This window comes from Chroicocephalus ridibundus, chromosome 11, assembly GCF_963924245.1.
Source record: "Chroicocephalus ridibundus chromosome 11, bChrRid1.1, whole genome shotgun sequence".
Taxonomy (NCBI): domain Eukaryota; kingdom Metazoa; phylum Chordata; class Aves; order Charadriiformes; family Laridae; genus Chroicocephalus; species Chroicocephalus ridibundus.
In genome coordinates, this window is record NC_086294.1 from 18,086,950 (window position 1) to 18,100,928 (window position 13,979).

The 13,979-nt window shown below is 49.6% G+C and overlaps 1 protein-coding gene across 1 annotated transcript; it reads left to right on the forward strand.

The window, feature by feature from the left end:
- Positions 1-1,268: 1,268 nt before the first annotated feature.
- Positions 1,269-9,422, forward strand: LOC134521997 (neuropeptide Y receptor type 2-like). Its single transcript, XM_063349177.1, has 2 exons — positions 1,269-1,537; positions 8,113-9,422. Exon 2 carries the CDS (start codon positions 8,157-8,159, stop codon positions 9,318-9,320), a length of 1,164 nt encoding a protein of 387 aa, XP_063205247.1. The 5' UTR covers positions 1,269-1,537; positions 8,113-8,156; the 3' UTR covers positions 9,321-9,422.
- The last annotated feature ends 4,557 nt before the right edge of the window (positions 9,423-13,979 follow it).

Below are 13,979 nucleotides of genomic sequence, written 5' to 3' on the forward strand. Positions count from 1 at the left end.
TCAGGGAAAACAAAGGGGGAGAAGACCCAAAACTCACACAAAAATCCAGCCGGCGCAGCTGTGGCGAGCCCTTTCCTTCCTGAGATGGGGAGATGGGGAGAGAGGGGGAAGCATGGGATTCAGGAGAACCCTTGTCGAGCCTTGGGTTCAAGTGCCACTTTCCGTGTGACTTCCTTCAGGAATGTTCTCACTCTCGTTTTTCTGACGAGCCACTGGAGCGTTTTCTTTTTCCTGGTGTATCGCAAATTTTGCGGCACAGAAAATTGGTTGAAAACCCTCCCTGTTTCCATTCTCACAAAGAAAAGGAAACCAAAGTCCACTGTGGGGGTGAAGAGCCAGATTCCTCTGATAAACTTCTAGTTGTAGATACTCAAATCTCCGAAGTGGTGTCCTCCTCCCTAACCTCTGGGAGCATCTCCTAGTCCAGGTGAGTTGCAAACTCATACACTGCCTGTGGTAGAAATCCTGTGCTGGGAACACACCTGACTTCTCCTTGAAGGCAAAACCTTTGGCCGGGTAGGCAGCTCTGCTTCTCCTGCTTCCCTGTGCTGCCCTCAGGGCACTTTCCTGGGCTCTGGTGAGCTTGGATTTTGCAGATCTGGACATGAGGATGCTGCTTTTGTGCCCCTCCCTCTCTCTTGCTCCAGGTGTATGGGCAGTGCTGAGCACCCTGAAATAGAAGCTCACATGGGTTCCTAGCTCCACGTTGAATCTGGCTCTGGAACAGACTGAGCCATTGCCAAGTGGCTAAAACTTCTCACCATTACTTTTATTTGCATCCCAAGAGTACCCAAAGGCCTGTCCCGCGGCAGCAGCCTGCTCTGTGCAGGGTGCTGGACAAGCACCGAGGCAGAGGAGGATGCGGCGAGGTCTGTGAAGGCTCTGCTGAGCTGCAGGACCTGCAGACCTCTTGCCGCAGGGGAGATCCACCCCTGGACAAGACTGTGCCAGTCCCAAACGAGTTTAAAGCCTGAGCAGATGGGAGAGCTGCAGAGTGAGGGTGGGTGGACACTTGTGCAGGTCAGTGGCACAGATGAGGAGCCTGCAGACCTGCAGCTCCCACCACTTCTCCCTGGAGAGGGAACTGGATGTGATGGAAAAGCTTCTCTCTCCTCGATGCAAGAAGCCCCTCAGTGGCTGAACACTGTATAAACAGCAGCAGCAGGCTCCCTCCCCCTTTCCATTTCTGTTTGTTAAACACACGCTCCCTGCCTTTCTCTCATTCAGGAGCTAACACAGCATCCAGCTTCGTGAGACGGGGGCTGTCAGTCACCCGGCGAGAGGCTGCTCTCCGGATGCTCAGGGTGGGGTACCGAAGCTACCCCCGGCGATGAAGCACCCTCCGGCAGCCCACAGCCTCGCCTGACTTCCTCGCTTTTCCGAGGACAGTTGGAGAAAAGTGCTTTTCACCCCTTTGCCACAGGTTGACTCCCAGAGAGTGGAGAGGACCAAGCGCTCCATCCTGGCCAGCAATGAGACGATAACTGGAGGGGAGAGGCTCGGTTCCTGAAGGAGGAGGACGCTCTGGCCTTTGCAGGTGGGTCGGGGAGGGCTCGTCTGAGTGGCAGGGCTGAGGTGGGGCCAGCTCTTGGCCATGCCACATGGTTAAAGCAAAAAAAGGTCCAAGCATCTTTTGGGAAACTGAATTTGGGGACCGACAGCCCTTAGAGCTGCAATAGAGAGAAAGCGAACAAGAAATACCGGCAGGAGAGTTTCGAATGGTTCCCGAGCAGAAGCAGGGAGTCTGGGAAGCGGGATGCTGAGCCAGAGCAGTCAGGAGAGCAGGTTATTCCAGGGGAGCTGCAGGAACCGGGCATGTAAGAGCTACAGAGCAGCGTGCTGCAGGTGCGGGGCTGAGGTGCGCGGCTGTCTGAGAAATCCTGATCTCTCCCTCAATCTGCCTCCTCGTGGCTTGGTACAAACCTCCCGTTGGCTCCTCCGTGCTGGGACTCCGCACACTCGCTGGCACTCGGCTCGCTGCCAGAGATCAGTGCCCTCAAAGAGAGAGATGCAAAGGGAGATAGGGGACTGCAGGAGGAAAATTGGTGCTTGCTTTCTTTCTGCACTCGTTGCACATTAATTTTTGAACAGAGCGAGCCACTTATAACCCTGTTGCAGCCTGCGTTTCACCTCCAGAGTTTCTGGTCTGTCCCAAAGCAGGATACTGGGTTTGCTCCCTGTTTGTCCTGTTAGCGGGGTTGTTATTTCCCTCCCCTCCCTTATCTCATCTACCCCAGGCTCCTTAAATTTCAGGAGGCAACAGACTCCACAGGTTAACCAGGATCATTCCACAGGGTTGTCTCTTCCCTTCCGCAGCCCTGACAACTGGTGTGCCTCTATCGCAGTGTCACCCACTGAGCCCTGTCTCCCAGCCAGCATTGCTCTGCTCCCATGGTGCACGCCACAGGGCCCTGCACTCTTCCCCCCTGCTTTCCGCAGGAGAAATTTGCAGGAGAAAGTGTGCATCCCTGCCAAATGGGTCTCTTCTCATCACCTTCTTTTTCATCCTGACCTGACCTGAGTGACTAAGGTATCTTCCTTGCCTCGTCCCCTTTGGAGTCTTTCGTGGCTCCAGCCTGGTCAGGGCTGTGCAAATGTTTAGAGTGAGGAACTGCAAGAAATCCCTGGAGTAGCATCTCCTCCTCCTTGCACTTTTTTTCCCAGTGCTAGTTCTACCCTGGGGTCCCCCAGGAGCAGCTCGGGGGCCCTGGAGCTTTGCAAATACAGGGGTGGCAGCGCGTGTCTGATGCCATTAGGTTTCTGCACCAATCGGCCTGATCTGGATAGATCATTTACCAAGCTGCAGCAGATGATGGGCAGATCAGAGGGTCTTCCCTTCTGCCATACTGTCATAGTGCGGCAATTACCCCTTCACTGGAGATGGAAGGACCTGCAGTAATTTCTATTTGTTCCTTGGCTTCAGGAAATCTTCCCAGAGCTGCTGTTTGTCCTGAAACCAGCCCATTGCACAGAGAAGGCAAACGCCTCTCCCCTCCATCACTCACATTTTGCATTTTCATGCAGCTCCCGAAATCTATGTTCAGGTTCTGCCCTGAGAGACGCAGAGCCCTCTCTGGTGGGGAACGCAGGAGGCTGGAGTTTGCGAACTTGGGCTCTGCTCCCAGCCCTGCCCTGGATGTGCTGGGTGGCCTCTGGCAAGCTGGTTAATCTCCATATCTCAGTTTACTGTGTTCTCCTCCCTTAAGTGCTGTGCTGTGGGGTGCAGGGCTGAACGCTGCTGCCTCTTGAGTGCTGCAGGGGAACATGAAGGTGGCAAAAGGTGGTCTGCCCCAGGGTGACAACTGGGTTCTGGTGATGAGGGATGGTCTCAGACCTCCTTGCTACGGACACCTGAGTGCTGCCAGATATGGGACTAGGGATGAGATGAGTCAGTGCTCCAGACTGAGCTGCTGGAGATGAAGGGGTTTCATGGAATTGAGCTGCTTTGGAGGAAGGACACAGCATGGAACAAATCAGTGAGCCAAGCCATGAAAGTATACATCAGCCTCAGCCCTCGCACCCCAGCGCTGCTGTACAAAGAGACTGTGGCTGTCATTAGCCAGAGAGCAGAGGCTGGCCCAAGTCCCTCCACTCCCTCCTTTTGAATCAACGATAACTGATAGAATTGTAATTCCTGGCCATGCTCTGAGCAATCTTTGTCCTTACCTCCCTCTTCTCTGCACCCCTTGTCCCCACGCTGCGTGTCTGCTGGTTGTAGCGACCCCAGTCTCGCTGCTTGGGACAAAACGAGGCATTTTAATTAACAAGCTCTGTTTTCTCCAGCCCTCTGCCAACCCTCCAGCCCTGTTTTCTGAACCCTGCCAGGCTCTGCAGATGGCTCTTCCAGGTCTGGATGCGCCCTGACAGATCTGGACCGGGCTGGCTGCGTGCCTGGGGCTGCAGCAGGGACACGCAGGGAGCCGGGGCGTCCCCAGGACGCAGAGGTGCGTGTGAGTCCCAGGGCACCCTCACTGGGAGCCATCCCTGGGTCCCGGTCCTGCCGCAGGCTGAACCTCAGCTGGAGGAGGGAGTGAGGGTGGGATCCAGGCACTGCCCTGTTTCTGCAACCCTTTATGGCAGCCCGGCACAGAGGTAAGGGCATAGGGTAGTATTTCTGCCTCCTCCTGGTCTGCCCTGCTGTTTTGTTCTCCCAAAAGCAGTTCAGCTCCAAGGATTTTTCCATCTAGCCTGGCAGGCCCGCTGGGCACAGGAGCGTGTGCCTGGCAGCAGCCTACACATATGCCAGCACGTCCATTACTTGTTGGAACGGACCTTGGTCCACTCCTAGCAGCATCCCTGCGATCTCCAGGCAGCCCCTGGAGTGGGCACATTTATTATGACCATTTTGTCTCTTAATTAAAATGCCTTAATTGATTTTTAATGGTTCCCCTTTGGAAAAAAAACAAAGCAAAGCAAATCAAATAACAACTCCATTAAGGCCATTTTGTTAGGAAGTGAAACAGCTCCAATAATCACGGTGTTCCTGGCTCCTCTCAGATGGTGGGTAGCTGCCAGTCTCCAGTGAAAGGAAATAGCCTGGGATGTGAACAGGGGAACTGTCAGCCAGTTGGTGGGTGAGATGGGGAAAAAGGGAAGGGAGTGTCCACTGGTGTTGGGCCAGGAGTTGGGTGCTGAAGATAAATGGGACAGGCAAGCCACAGAAAAAGGGATAATATGTGGTAGTGATAAAGTAATGCTAGACAATCTGGAAGGTATAAAGGTATAAAAGCCCAGGCAGAGAGCAAGCAATGGAAGCACAGACACAAACAGTGTGCCCAGCCCTTGCGCTGTTTCCTGCACTGACCTCGCTCCTCTGGCAGGAAGGTTTGCTCTGGGGGCAGCTGGGTGTCTGAGGGCTGCCGCCGCCTGTGGGTCGGGTCTGACCAAAAGGCTGTGGCTGTGCCACCGTCCCAGGGCTCCCTTCCCCACTGTGTCGGCTGCATGGGACGGCTCTGAGGTCCTCTCTCCTGCCTTAGAAGCCGGGACCTCCCTTTTGGCTTTGGGATTACCTTTCCAGGGCTGGGGCAGCTATGTCATGGAGGTCTGAGATCACCCTTAAGCAAACCCTCACCCCAGCAAATCCACCCATTTTTCCCTCATGCTGCTTAAAGCCACCTTCTTACCCTCTTACGGTAGCTATATGGTCTCCACTATCATGGTATCTGAGCCCAACAACTTCATTTACAGGAATCATTGGCATAAATCAGCTGGCGGAGTTAGACAAGTTAGGCCAGTCAATGGACATGGAGAGGTCAGGAGAAAGCAAGTGTGCAGGCAGGGAGGGTCTATGGCAGGCAGCTCCATTGCTGGGTCTCTGCAGAGGCCCGGGTTTGCAGCCGGCCGGGCAGATTCCTAGGAGCAGCTCCCAGGGGGGAATTACAGCCCTTGCTCTGAGGAGCAATGAAAGAACAAGCAGCCATTTATTATTTATTGCAATGTAATTGCTGTCACCTTCACCATCTTGCCACCATTTTTTTTATGCCATTTGTTTAAGGAACTAGATGAAATGAAGGTGCTCTGCCCAGAAAGCATTCTCCCTTCCCAAGGACAGGCTGTCCTTAAATATTTTGGCTTGCAGGGCATGGAGCTGCAGAAGCCCACCAGCACCAGGTCAGCAGTGCTCCTGTCTCACCTGGTACAAACCCAGAGCAGCGTGTTCCTCAAGGAGGCTGAGAAGGAGCCCTGCTGCCTCTAATTCCCAGCTTCATTTAAGCCCTGTGCATCCCTCCCTTGGTGGCAGGTCATTCTCTCCTCTCTCTGCAGGTCAGAGAAAACATGAAGCTCTGCAGACCACCTTGTTTGGGCAGAGCGAAGACTTTTGCTCACTTTTGATCAAGTGTGCAGTGGGAATGGGCCCCCCCCGCCCCAGTGCTGGGGAGAGGGGATATGTGGGGGCCCACGTCCACCCCTCTCCGCATGCCCCGGCAGCGATGCTGAGACACTGAGAGGGAGCCAGTAACAGAGCTGGCTTTTCTCCTGCTGTGTTTGGACTGAATGAAAACCCCGTCGTGACAACACTCTGCTCTAACAACGGCACCAAACGCCAGCCGCGGGTTCCAGGCTGAGTCAGTTCTGGCTCCTCAGTCGGGTTCCCTGATCCCATAGCCATATTCACGCAGAGGTTGGAGCACCACGGGGCAGGAGGCTCACTGACGCCGGGACCTTGGCTCTCGGGCCTCTTTGTGCCTGGCCGCTCAGCAGCAGCTCTGCGGGAGGCTTGTTCACAGCTTCAGCGTCTGCCCCCTGCACATGCACGTCCCTGCAGGAGCTCCCTCCTCTGCAACACTGGCGGATGCCTGGGTGTCACCAACACCGAGGGGACAGACAGGTTCTTTTAGGGATCCTTGGCAGAATGATGACGGCACTAAATCGTAGTTACAATTAAAGCTATATTTTCTTAACAGGATACTATGATTAGCATAGCAGAGATACTATGATTAGAATGGCACAGGATTTCTACAAGCAGAATCAATGTAGCACAATCTGTAAGTAGCGTAATACAGAATTTATAATACAACTTAACTTATTATTTCTAATCACCTAGACCCTAACTTAACTTATGATTTCTAATCACCTAAGTAATACAGAATTTATAATACAACCTAACTTATAATTTCTAATCATCTGGAGCCTCTGCAGATCGGACAAATCATAGAATCATTGAATGGTTATATTGGAAGGCACCTTAAAGACCATCTTGTTCCATCCCCCCTGCCCTGGGCAGGAACACCTCCTACTAGACCAGGTTGCTCAAAACCCCATCTAACCTGGCCTTGAACACCTCCAGGGATGGGGCAGCCACAGCTTCTCTGGACAACCTGTTCCAGTGCCTCGCCGCCATCAGAGTAAAGAATTTATTTCTAATATCTAATCTAAATCTCCCCTCTTTCAGTTTGAAACTTACCACTTATCCTATCACCACACTCTTAATGCAAGGTTTGCTGTATCAATTTAACAATCACAATTGAGACTCAAAAATCATATAAAAGAAGATGAGTCACTCACTCCGTCCTCGGAGGAAGCAGACGATGGTGGGGGTGTCCCTGACCATGGGGAATCACGGGTCTCACTGTCCAGCAGTTCTCACTTAGGACTTGTAATTCCTTGGTTTTATGGAGAGTGCTCTGTGTGCTGTTACACTTCCCTGTTCTGTAACAGGGTCATCAACAACACCTGGCTGGCCGGGTGCTTGTGACCTTCAAGGCCAGCAAGGAAGGAAGTAACCAGCCTAGCGCCCAGGAACCTTGAGGCTGGCAGGGAGGGGAAGAAGAAAACTGTTTGGTTCGTCTACTTGGTTCACAGGACCTTCAGGGCCTGATAACGAGGGAAAGGAAACGAATACATGACCCGCTCGGTCACAGAGTATGGCTGCTTGCCTCATAAAATTGTGTCAGTTATACTAACCACATTACCAGGGGTCAGGAGCCAGAGGTACTGGTCTTCGGTGGTGGCATCACTAGCAGGAGCAGTGTTGGAGGCTCATGCAGAGACAGGGTGGCAGATACTTTTCACCCAGAGAGGTAAGAAATAAGAAACTGAAAAAAACCCCTTAGTGCACGATCTGGAAATAAATTGTTATGGAGAGGTGGAGAAAAGCACCTTGAATTTGAGTGTCCTGGTGTTTTTCTCCATTCCTAGTTCTTAAGGAGTTAGGGCTCAGGGCATTTTTATAGTCAAGGAAATCTCATCAAAGATGATTAACACCATCATCGATTTCTTCTGTCAGTCCCCAGAGGTCCCAAATTTTTGGCTTGTTTGAAGCAACTTGCCTGTTTTGCAAAGCCTAGCCTGAAGAAGCAGGAGAGGCAGTGTGTGAAGGGACTCTGCGACGAGGAGGTCTTTTCAGGACCTACCAGTCTTTCCCTGGCTGGTTGAGGAGTTTTTCCCTGTTCAATTCAAATAAACACAATCGCAAAAACTTGTGTGAAAAGTTGCATTTTCCCCTGACCTTTCCTCGGGGAATTGGCATTCAACTGATCCTAGGCTCTAACAGGAGGTGTAAGAGAGGTGAAAGGCCATTCGGTGTGAGGAAGGATGGGGCGTACGGGAGTCTCAGTTCTTGCAGATGCTCTGCTGTCTACCGTGCTCTCACTTCTGCTGTCTGTGTTCCAGACCTCCTCCTCCTCCTCCTCCTGACGGAAAGTCTCAGGCCAGGCATGGGACCATTGGAGGGAGCCAACAGCACCCTCACTGTGGAGAAGACAGCATTAGATGAGAAGCTGCCACAGGGCTGGCACGCCAAGGACTTAGTCACTTCTAGCCAGGATCTCTCTGGGTCCCGCAATGTTATGATGGACAGCACCAAGATCCTGGGGGTGCAAGTCGTCCTGATTGCTGCCTACTCCCTCATCATTCTGCTGGGCTTCATTGGCAACTCCTTGGTCATCTACATCATTGTAAAGTACAAGACCATGAGGACCGTCACCAACTTCTTCATAGCTAACCTGGCCCTGGCAGATCTGATGGTGGACACGCTCTGTCTGCCTTTCACCCTAGTGTACACGCTGCTGGATGAGTGGAAGTTTGGAGCTGTTCTTTGTCATCTGGTCCCTTATGCTCAAGCTCTGAGTGTCCATGTCTCCACACTAACCCTAACTGTGATTGCTCTGGATAGGTACCGGTGTATTGTTTTCCACTTGGACAGCAGGATTTCCAAGCGGCTCAGCTTCACCATCATAGCTGTCATGTGGCTAGCAGCAGCTGTCCTAGCAGGTCCTCTGGCCATCTTCAGAGAGTACCGGTATGAGGAAATACCTTCCATCAACCTCAAAATGGCTGTCTGCTCAGAAAAATGGCCTTCTGGAAATAACAGAGATGCCACTATCTACAGCCTGTCCATGCTCCTCCTGCAGTATGTTTTTCCTCTTGCAATTATTTGTTATGCCTATACCAGGATCTGGTTCAAGCTGAAAAACCATGTCAGTCCCACTTCTAGGAATGAAAACCAGTGCCGGAGGAGGAAGACAACTAAAATGCTAGTGATGGTAGTTGTGGTATTCGCAGTCTGTTGGCTCCCCTTCCACATATTCCAGCTTGCCATTGATCTTGATCTGGTTCTTATCTTCCATGAATACAAACTCCTGTACACTGTCTTCCATGTTGGAGCCATGTGCTCTACGTTTGTCAACCCCCTGCTCTATGGATGGATGAACAAGAACTACCGGAACGGCTTCCTTATGTTCTTCCGTTGCCAGAACAAGCCAGAAAGCATCCACACTGAAGGCTCAGTCAGAGGGAGGTCGTACATCTTCAGGGCAAACACCCTAAATGGGAGCATCAAACAGACTCCTGGCAATGGACCATTGCCCACAGAGGTTTAGGGATGGGACATCCACCTCCAGGACTGAGGCTGACTGAGCCCAGAGATGTTCTTGGGTGAATGCCTTTTTTTTTGGTGGGACATTGTGTTGCCAAAACATTATAGCTACCACAGCCATGTAGAAATACTCCCCTGTATCTCTCAAAACAATAAATCTGGTGTATTTCTGTCTGACCAAACAAATGAATTTTTCCTTTCTCTGCATTCAAGTTAAGCACGCAGAAGCGTGAAAAATCACCCACAGAGGAGGCTTTCATTTAGCCAGCAAAATACACCCTTTTTGCTATTTCCATTTGCCAAAGTGGGTTGCTCAACCTTTTACCCCCTGACATATTACACATTACAAATGTGGAAATTTTATTGCGTGTGCTTGTTCATCTGTACATCTCCTACCCAAAAGCCTTAATGATCCATCTTTAGCTAATGCCTCCAAGGGGAGGGAGACCTACTCTCTTCTGCAAACGTGGGCTGGTTAGTGCCATCACACCACAGGCTTGGGAAGGGGGCAGGCTGGTGCAGGTTGAAGTGGAACAACCCATGATCTCTTGCAAAGCGTTTGCATAAATCTGCATTTGCAGCCCATGGGATGAGCTCTCATCCTCAGAAAGCCCAGGAGGTGGCAGTGACACTACTTACCACAATTTCCTTTCCAAGTGCCAAAGCAAGGCTTTGGGGACACCTCATTAAGACAGGGAGCTTGTGAGCCATGCCCTGGATTTAGCAAGGAGGAGAGCAGGCAGAGAAGCAGATAGGAAAGGAAGGAGCTGGGGCAGCTGATCAAGAGGACTAAAACTGAACCTAGGGGACTGGCAAAGGTGATTTCCTCCAGACCCTAACATGTGGCTCCTGTCATGCAATAACTTGATGGGTGCCAGCATGACCAGAGAGGCAAAACTGTGAACAATACCATTCTCCAAGGCATTCAGAGGGTTTTAAGGCCTTACTCTTTCTGGGGTTGGAGGTAGAATGGGTCTGTACATGGGTGCTTCAGTTCAGAAGACATATAACCTGCTTGCATGGCTATCACAGATGTGGTGTCCTCTGGCAGAAGAAGACATGGAGACAAAGAAAGATGTATTCTTTCAAACCAAACTATATGTTCTCATCCCTAAGGCTGTGTCAGCTGGGGAGCATATTTTTAGCTCTGCCATCAAAGGAGGCTTGATTGCTACTGTGATCTCAGCAGCTCCTCAATGGTGGTGTCTCTAAAAGTCAGTGTTCATCAGATCGGAAAGTAACTCCCAGATGCAGGGAAGAGACTCAACAGACCTACTCATTAAAAATAAAAAGAAAAGAAAAACTTTGATTTGTAGGTCTTCACTGGAGCAAGGACGAGAGGTAAGAGGACTTGCAGTACTGGATCAGGCTGCTGGGCTGTCACATCTGGAGTCCTCAAGAGATGAATTGTCAAAGGGCTTATTTGAAAATTCGGCTCCCCTGCCTCCTCCCCTCTGGCCCTTGTTCTCCAGCTCAGCTTCCAACTGCCACACTAGATTTTAATCTCTTTGTTTATTTCTTTCTCTGATGCCCTCCTTCATTTTCCTAAATAGATACAAGAAAGTGGTCTCTGGTTCCTTCCCAAAAGACGTCACTGCCAAGGGCCACGGACCACACTCCACACTTGGGGGCATGGGCATGCTGATGCCTAATAACCTCCCCAGCACCTGATTCTACATATCACAGCTCATTTTAATTTTCAGGGAGCTTCAGGATCCATGAAGAACCTGTCAGGAAGTCATTGATGTTCCAGTGAAAGGGTCATCTACTTCCTGACAGGCCAAGACATCACTGGAGAACCAAGACACAAGTAGACCTTCCCCAGTGCCATGGTGTGATGGTGGGAGTTTGCTGTTTCATCCTGATCGAAGGAGGAGGATATTCTCCTCCACAGCTCTGGTAAATTCTGTGCCTACCTAATGAATCGGTCATTTCTACAACCCATCCTCCCAAGGAACTCTCCCCGTGTTTCCATCAAACTCCAAGATACAAAGAAATGTTTATGTTTCAAAAGCAGTTTAAATGAGTGGAAAGAATTCAACTATTACCAATAAACACTTCAGAAAGTGATTTAACACTCAATAATATATGTCATAGTAAAATAACACATTCAGCAATGCAAGCTTGGAAGCCAATCACGCTGCCAGCTGAGATGGATGAGGAGCTAAATTGCTCTTCTAGGGGCCTTGCCAAAGGTTTTATCCTGTGACACCACACACAGTATCTGACTGCAGAGCAAGGCAGATAATGACATTATGAATGGCTGTTTAATTTTGAGCCCAGACTTTTAAACTAAATATGGATAAATAAATAAATAGACCCCAGATTTTCACAAATTAATACTGGCAATGGCATTTATAGGCCAGAGGGATTTTTATGTTGGAGCAAACTGAGAAGGAAAAACTATTTACTTGAAGTGTAACAGCAAAGTTCTGTTTGCTTTATTTAATACACTTGTGCAGTTTAACTGATGGATTTCTGCCTGCGAGCTTGAGCTTGCTGCTCTTTCCTTGCCATTGGAAAAAGCTACAACTTTCCACACCCACTGCAAGCAGGAAAATCAGCTCTCCTTTGTGTTTACGTGTCCCTGTGGAAAACTATGATGCCTCTTTTGAGGGAAAGTGGCCCTAGTGTCCACTGCCATACAGAACAAGAGAAGGTGGAGAGCAAGGATGCAAAGCTTCTTACCAAAGGTTGATTTGGGCAAATAAATAGCATGTTATAAACTGCCATGACTGCACAGAAGACAGGAATGAATTTGTTTCCGTAAAACAGATATCTCTTGGAAACGAAGGTTCCCCAAATATTAACACTCTGCCAAAGATGGCCTTACTGCCATGATCAGTTCCATGAAATCAAAGACGTCAGAAGTATTTTTTTAACTATTGAGAGCTCAGAACAGGGTATGACCCTTCTTTATAGATGTCAAGGGCAGATCCTCTAGCAGTTACAGATATTCTTGGAGTCAAAGGCATCTTCTTGCCTGCTCCTTGCCAAAGGTGCATCAGTGAATGCCTGCCAAGCCAGGCTCCTCTCTGCAGAGCTGGCCCTGGTGTTACTGACATGGGATGGAATGACTCATGTCAACAGCACAACAGCTGATAGGGATACGGGATTTCATTACAGAGTTAGAAACACATTGACAAAAATGAAAATTAACAAGTGTTTCATCAAAGCTTGTCTGCAAGACAGTGTTGTTCCTGGTGACCAAGAGAATTTCCTCTAGGGCTCCTCCTGACTCTTGCTGATGTCCTTCTCAAAATGCTGCTTCACTGAACTGACCCGAGGATATTTCACAGCTTTTAGGAGGGAGGCTCTGAAGGCCTTGAGAAACACCGTATTTCTCATGCTAGGACACTCCTTCTGGTCACATCAGACAAATCCTGTATTATTAAAAGTACTACTGAACAGTTCTTAATTGCCAAGTGACCCCTAGCAGATGATTAACTTTGAATAGACACCACCGGTGGGGATGCCTCTAACTATCCCATGCAACCATTACTCACATGCCAGACAAATACAAGAACAGCTGAGACATGGCAACATCATCATTTAAAAACAGCAGCATCAATAACTGTTGTTCCCTATTACAGGCTGCTCTAAAAGCTCTTAAGAGTCCCAGAGCCTCTTATCAAACTTCCAAGCTTGACAAAGTACATTGAAATTTGCAGAGCAAAGGCTGTGCTTTGGACACAGGAGGCTCTCTGAGCACTTGAAATTTTGCCTTGAAAACACTTGGTTTACTCTGAAAAATCCTTTCCCATTTGAGTTCAAAAGCATATACGTCCGTAACAAGCTAATGCACATGAAGAGAGCAAAGGTTTGGGCTTTTTACTTTTCCTTGTCTTAAGGCAACATATACAGCCGGCATTTAGATCAAGGCAGGGTGAGCTGGGTCCTTCGGTCAGGGCTCTGTTAGAATCAAAGACGTGACACACTCCTGCGTACACCTGTGCTTCATCCTGCTCCTCTAAAGGCCAGATCCATCCCCTCGTGGCTCTCTGCCCTGCAGTAACATGTGCCCTCTCCCGTTACCCGTGGCAGCCCAAGCAAACAATGTCAAATGGCACATGTTTTATTCAATATGCCCACAAATGTATCGGCGGAAACATTGCTCTGAGCTTTTCACAAAGGCTCTGTAGGGAAATACATACTAGACCAGGAGAGAAGCAGTTCCTCTAACGTATGCTAATAAGAGGGGCTGGAGAGCTGTTCTGCGGAAGGAGGTCACAGACAGCTCAGCGTTTCCCTTGATATCAGGTGTTAATCTTATCATTGTTACAGCTAACATGGTCTGAAACCAAATTAGCCTTTGTCTGGGCAGGAGTTGTGGAGTTGGCGCTTTCTTTGCATGCCTTTGCCTTTCAGCTCTGTTATTGTGTGATTTCACCAGGGTCTCTGAATGTGCTTGGTTTTAAATAAGGCCTCAGAATCAGCTGCCCTGGTGAAAATCAGGAATTACTGCAACAATCCAGAAAAAAGATAGGATTCTGGGTTCACATCGGTGAGCAGAATTTGGTCCCTTGCATTTGAAAATAACAGGGCTTTGTCTTCCTTTCAGTTTTCCCTTATCTAGCTTGAGATTCTTCAAGTGCCAAAAATAATATTGCATATTACTGCCAGAACGTTTATCTCCTCTTTGAGCTCATTTCAGAGAAGGGAT

What these genes read in the sequence shown, in the direction of transcription:
- LOC134521997 (XM_063349177.1), top strand. Translation starts at nt 8,157, where the DNA reads ATGGGACCATTGGAGGGAGCCAACAGCACCCTCACTGTGGAGAAGACA.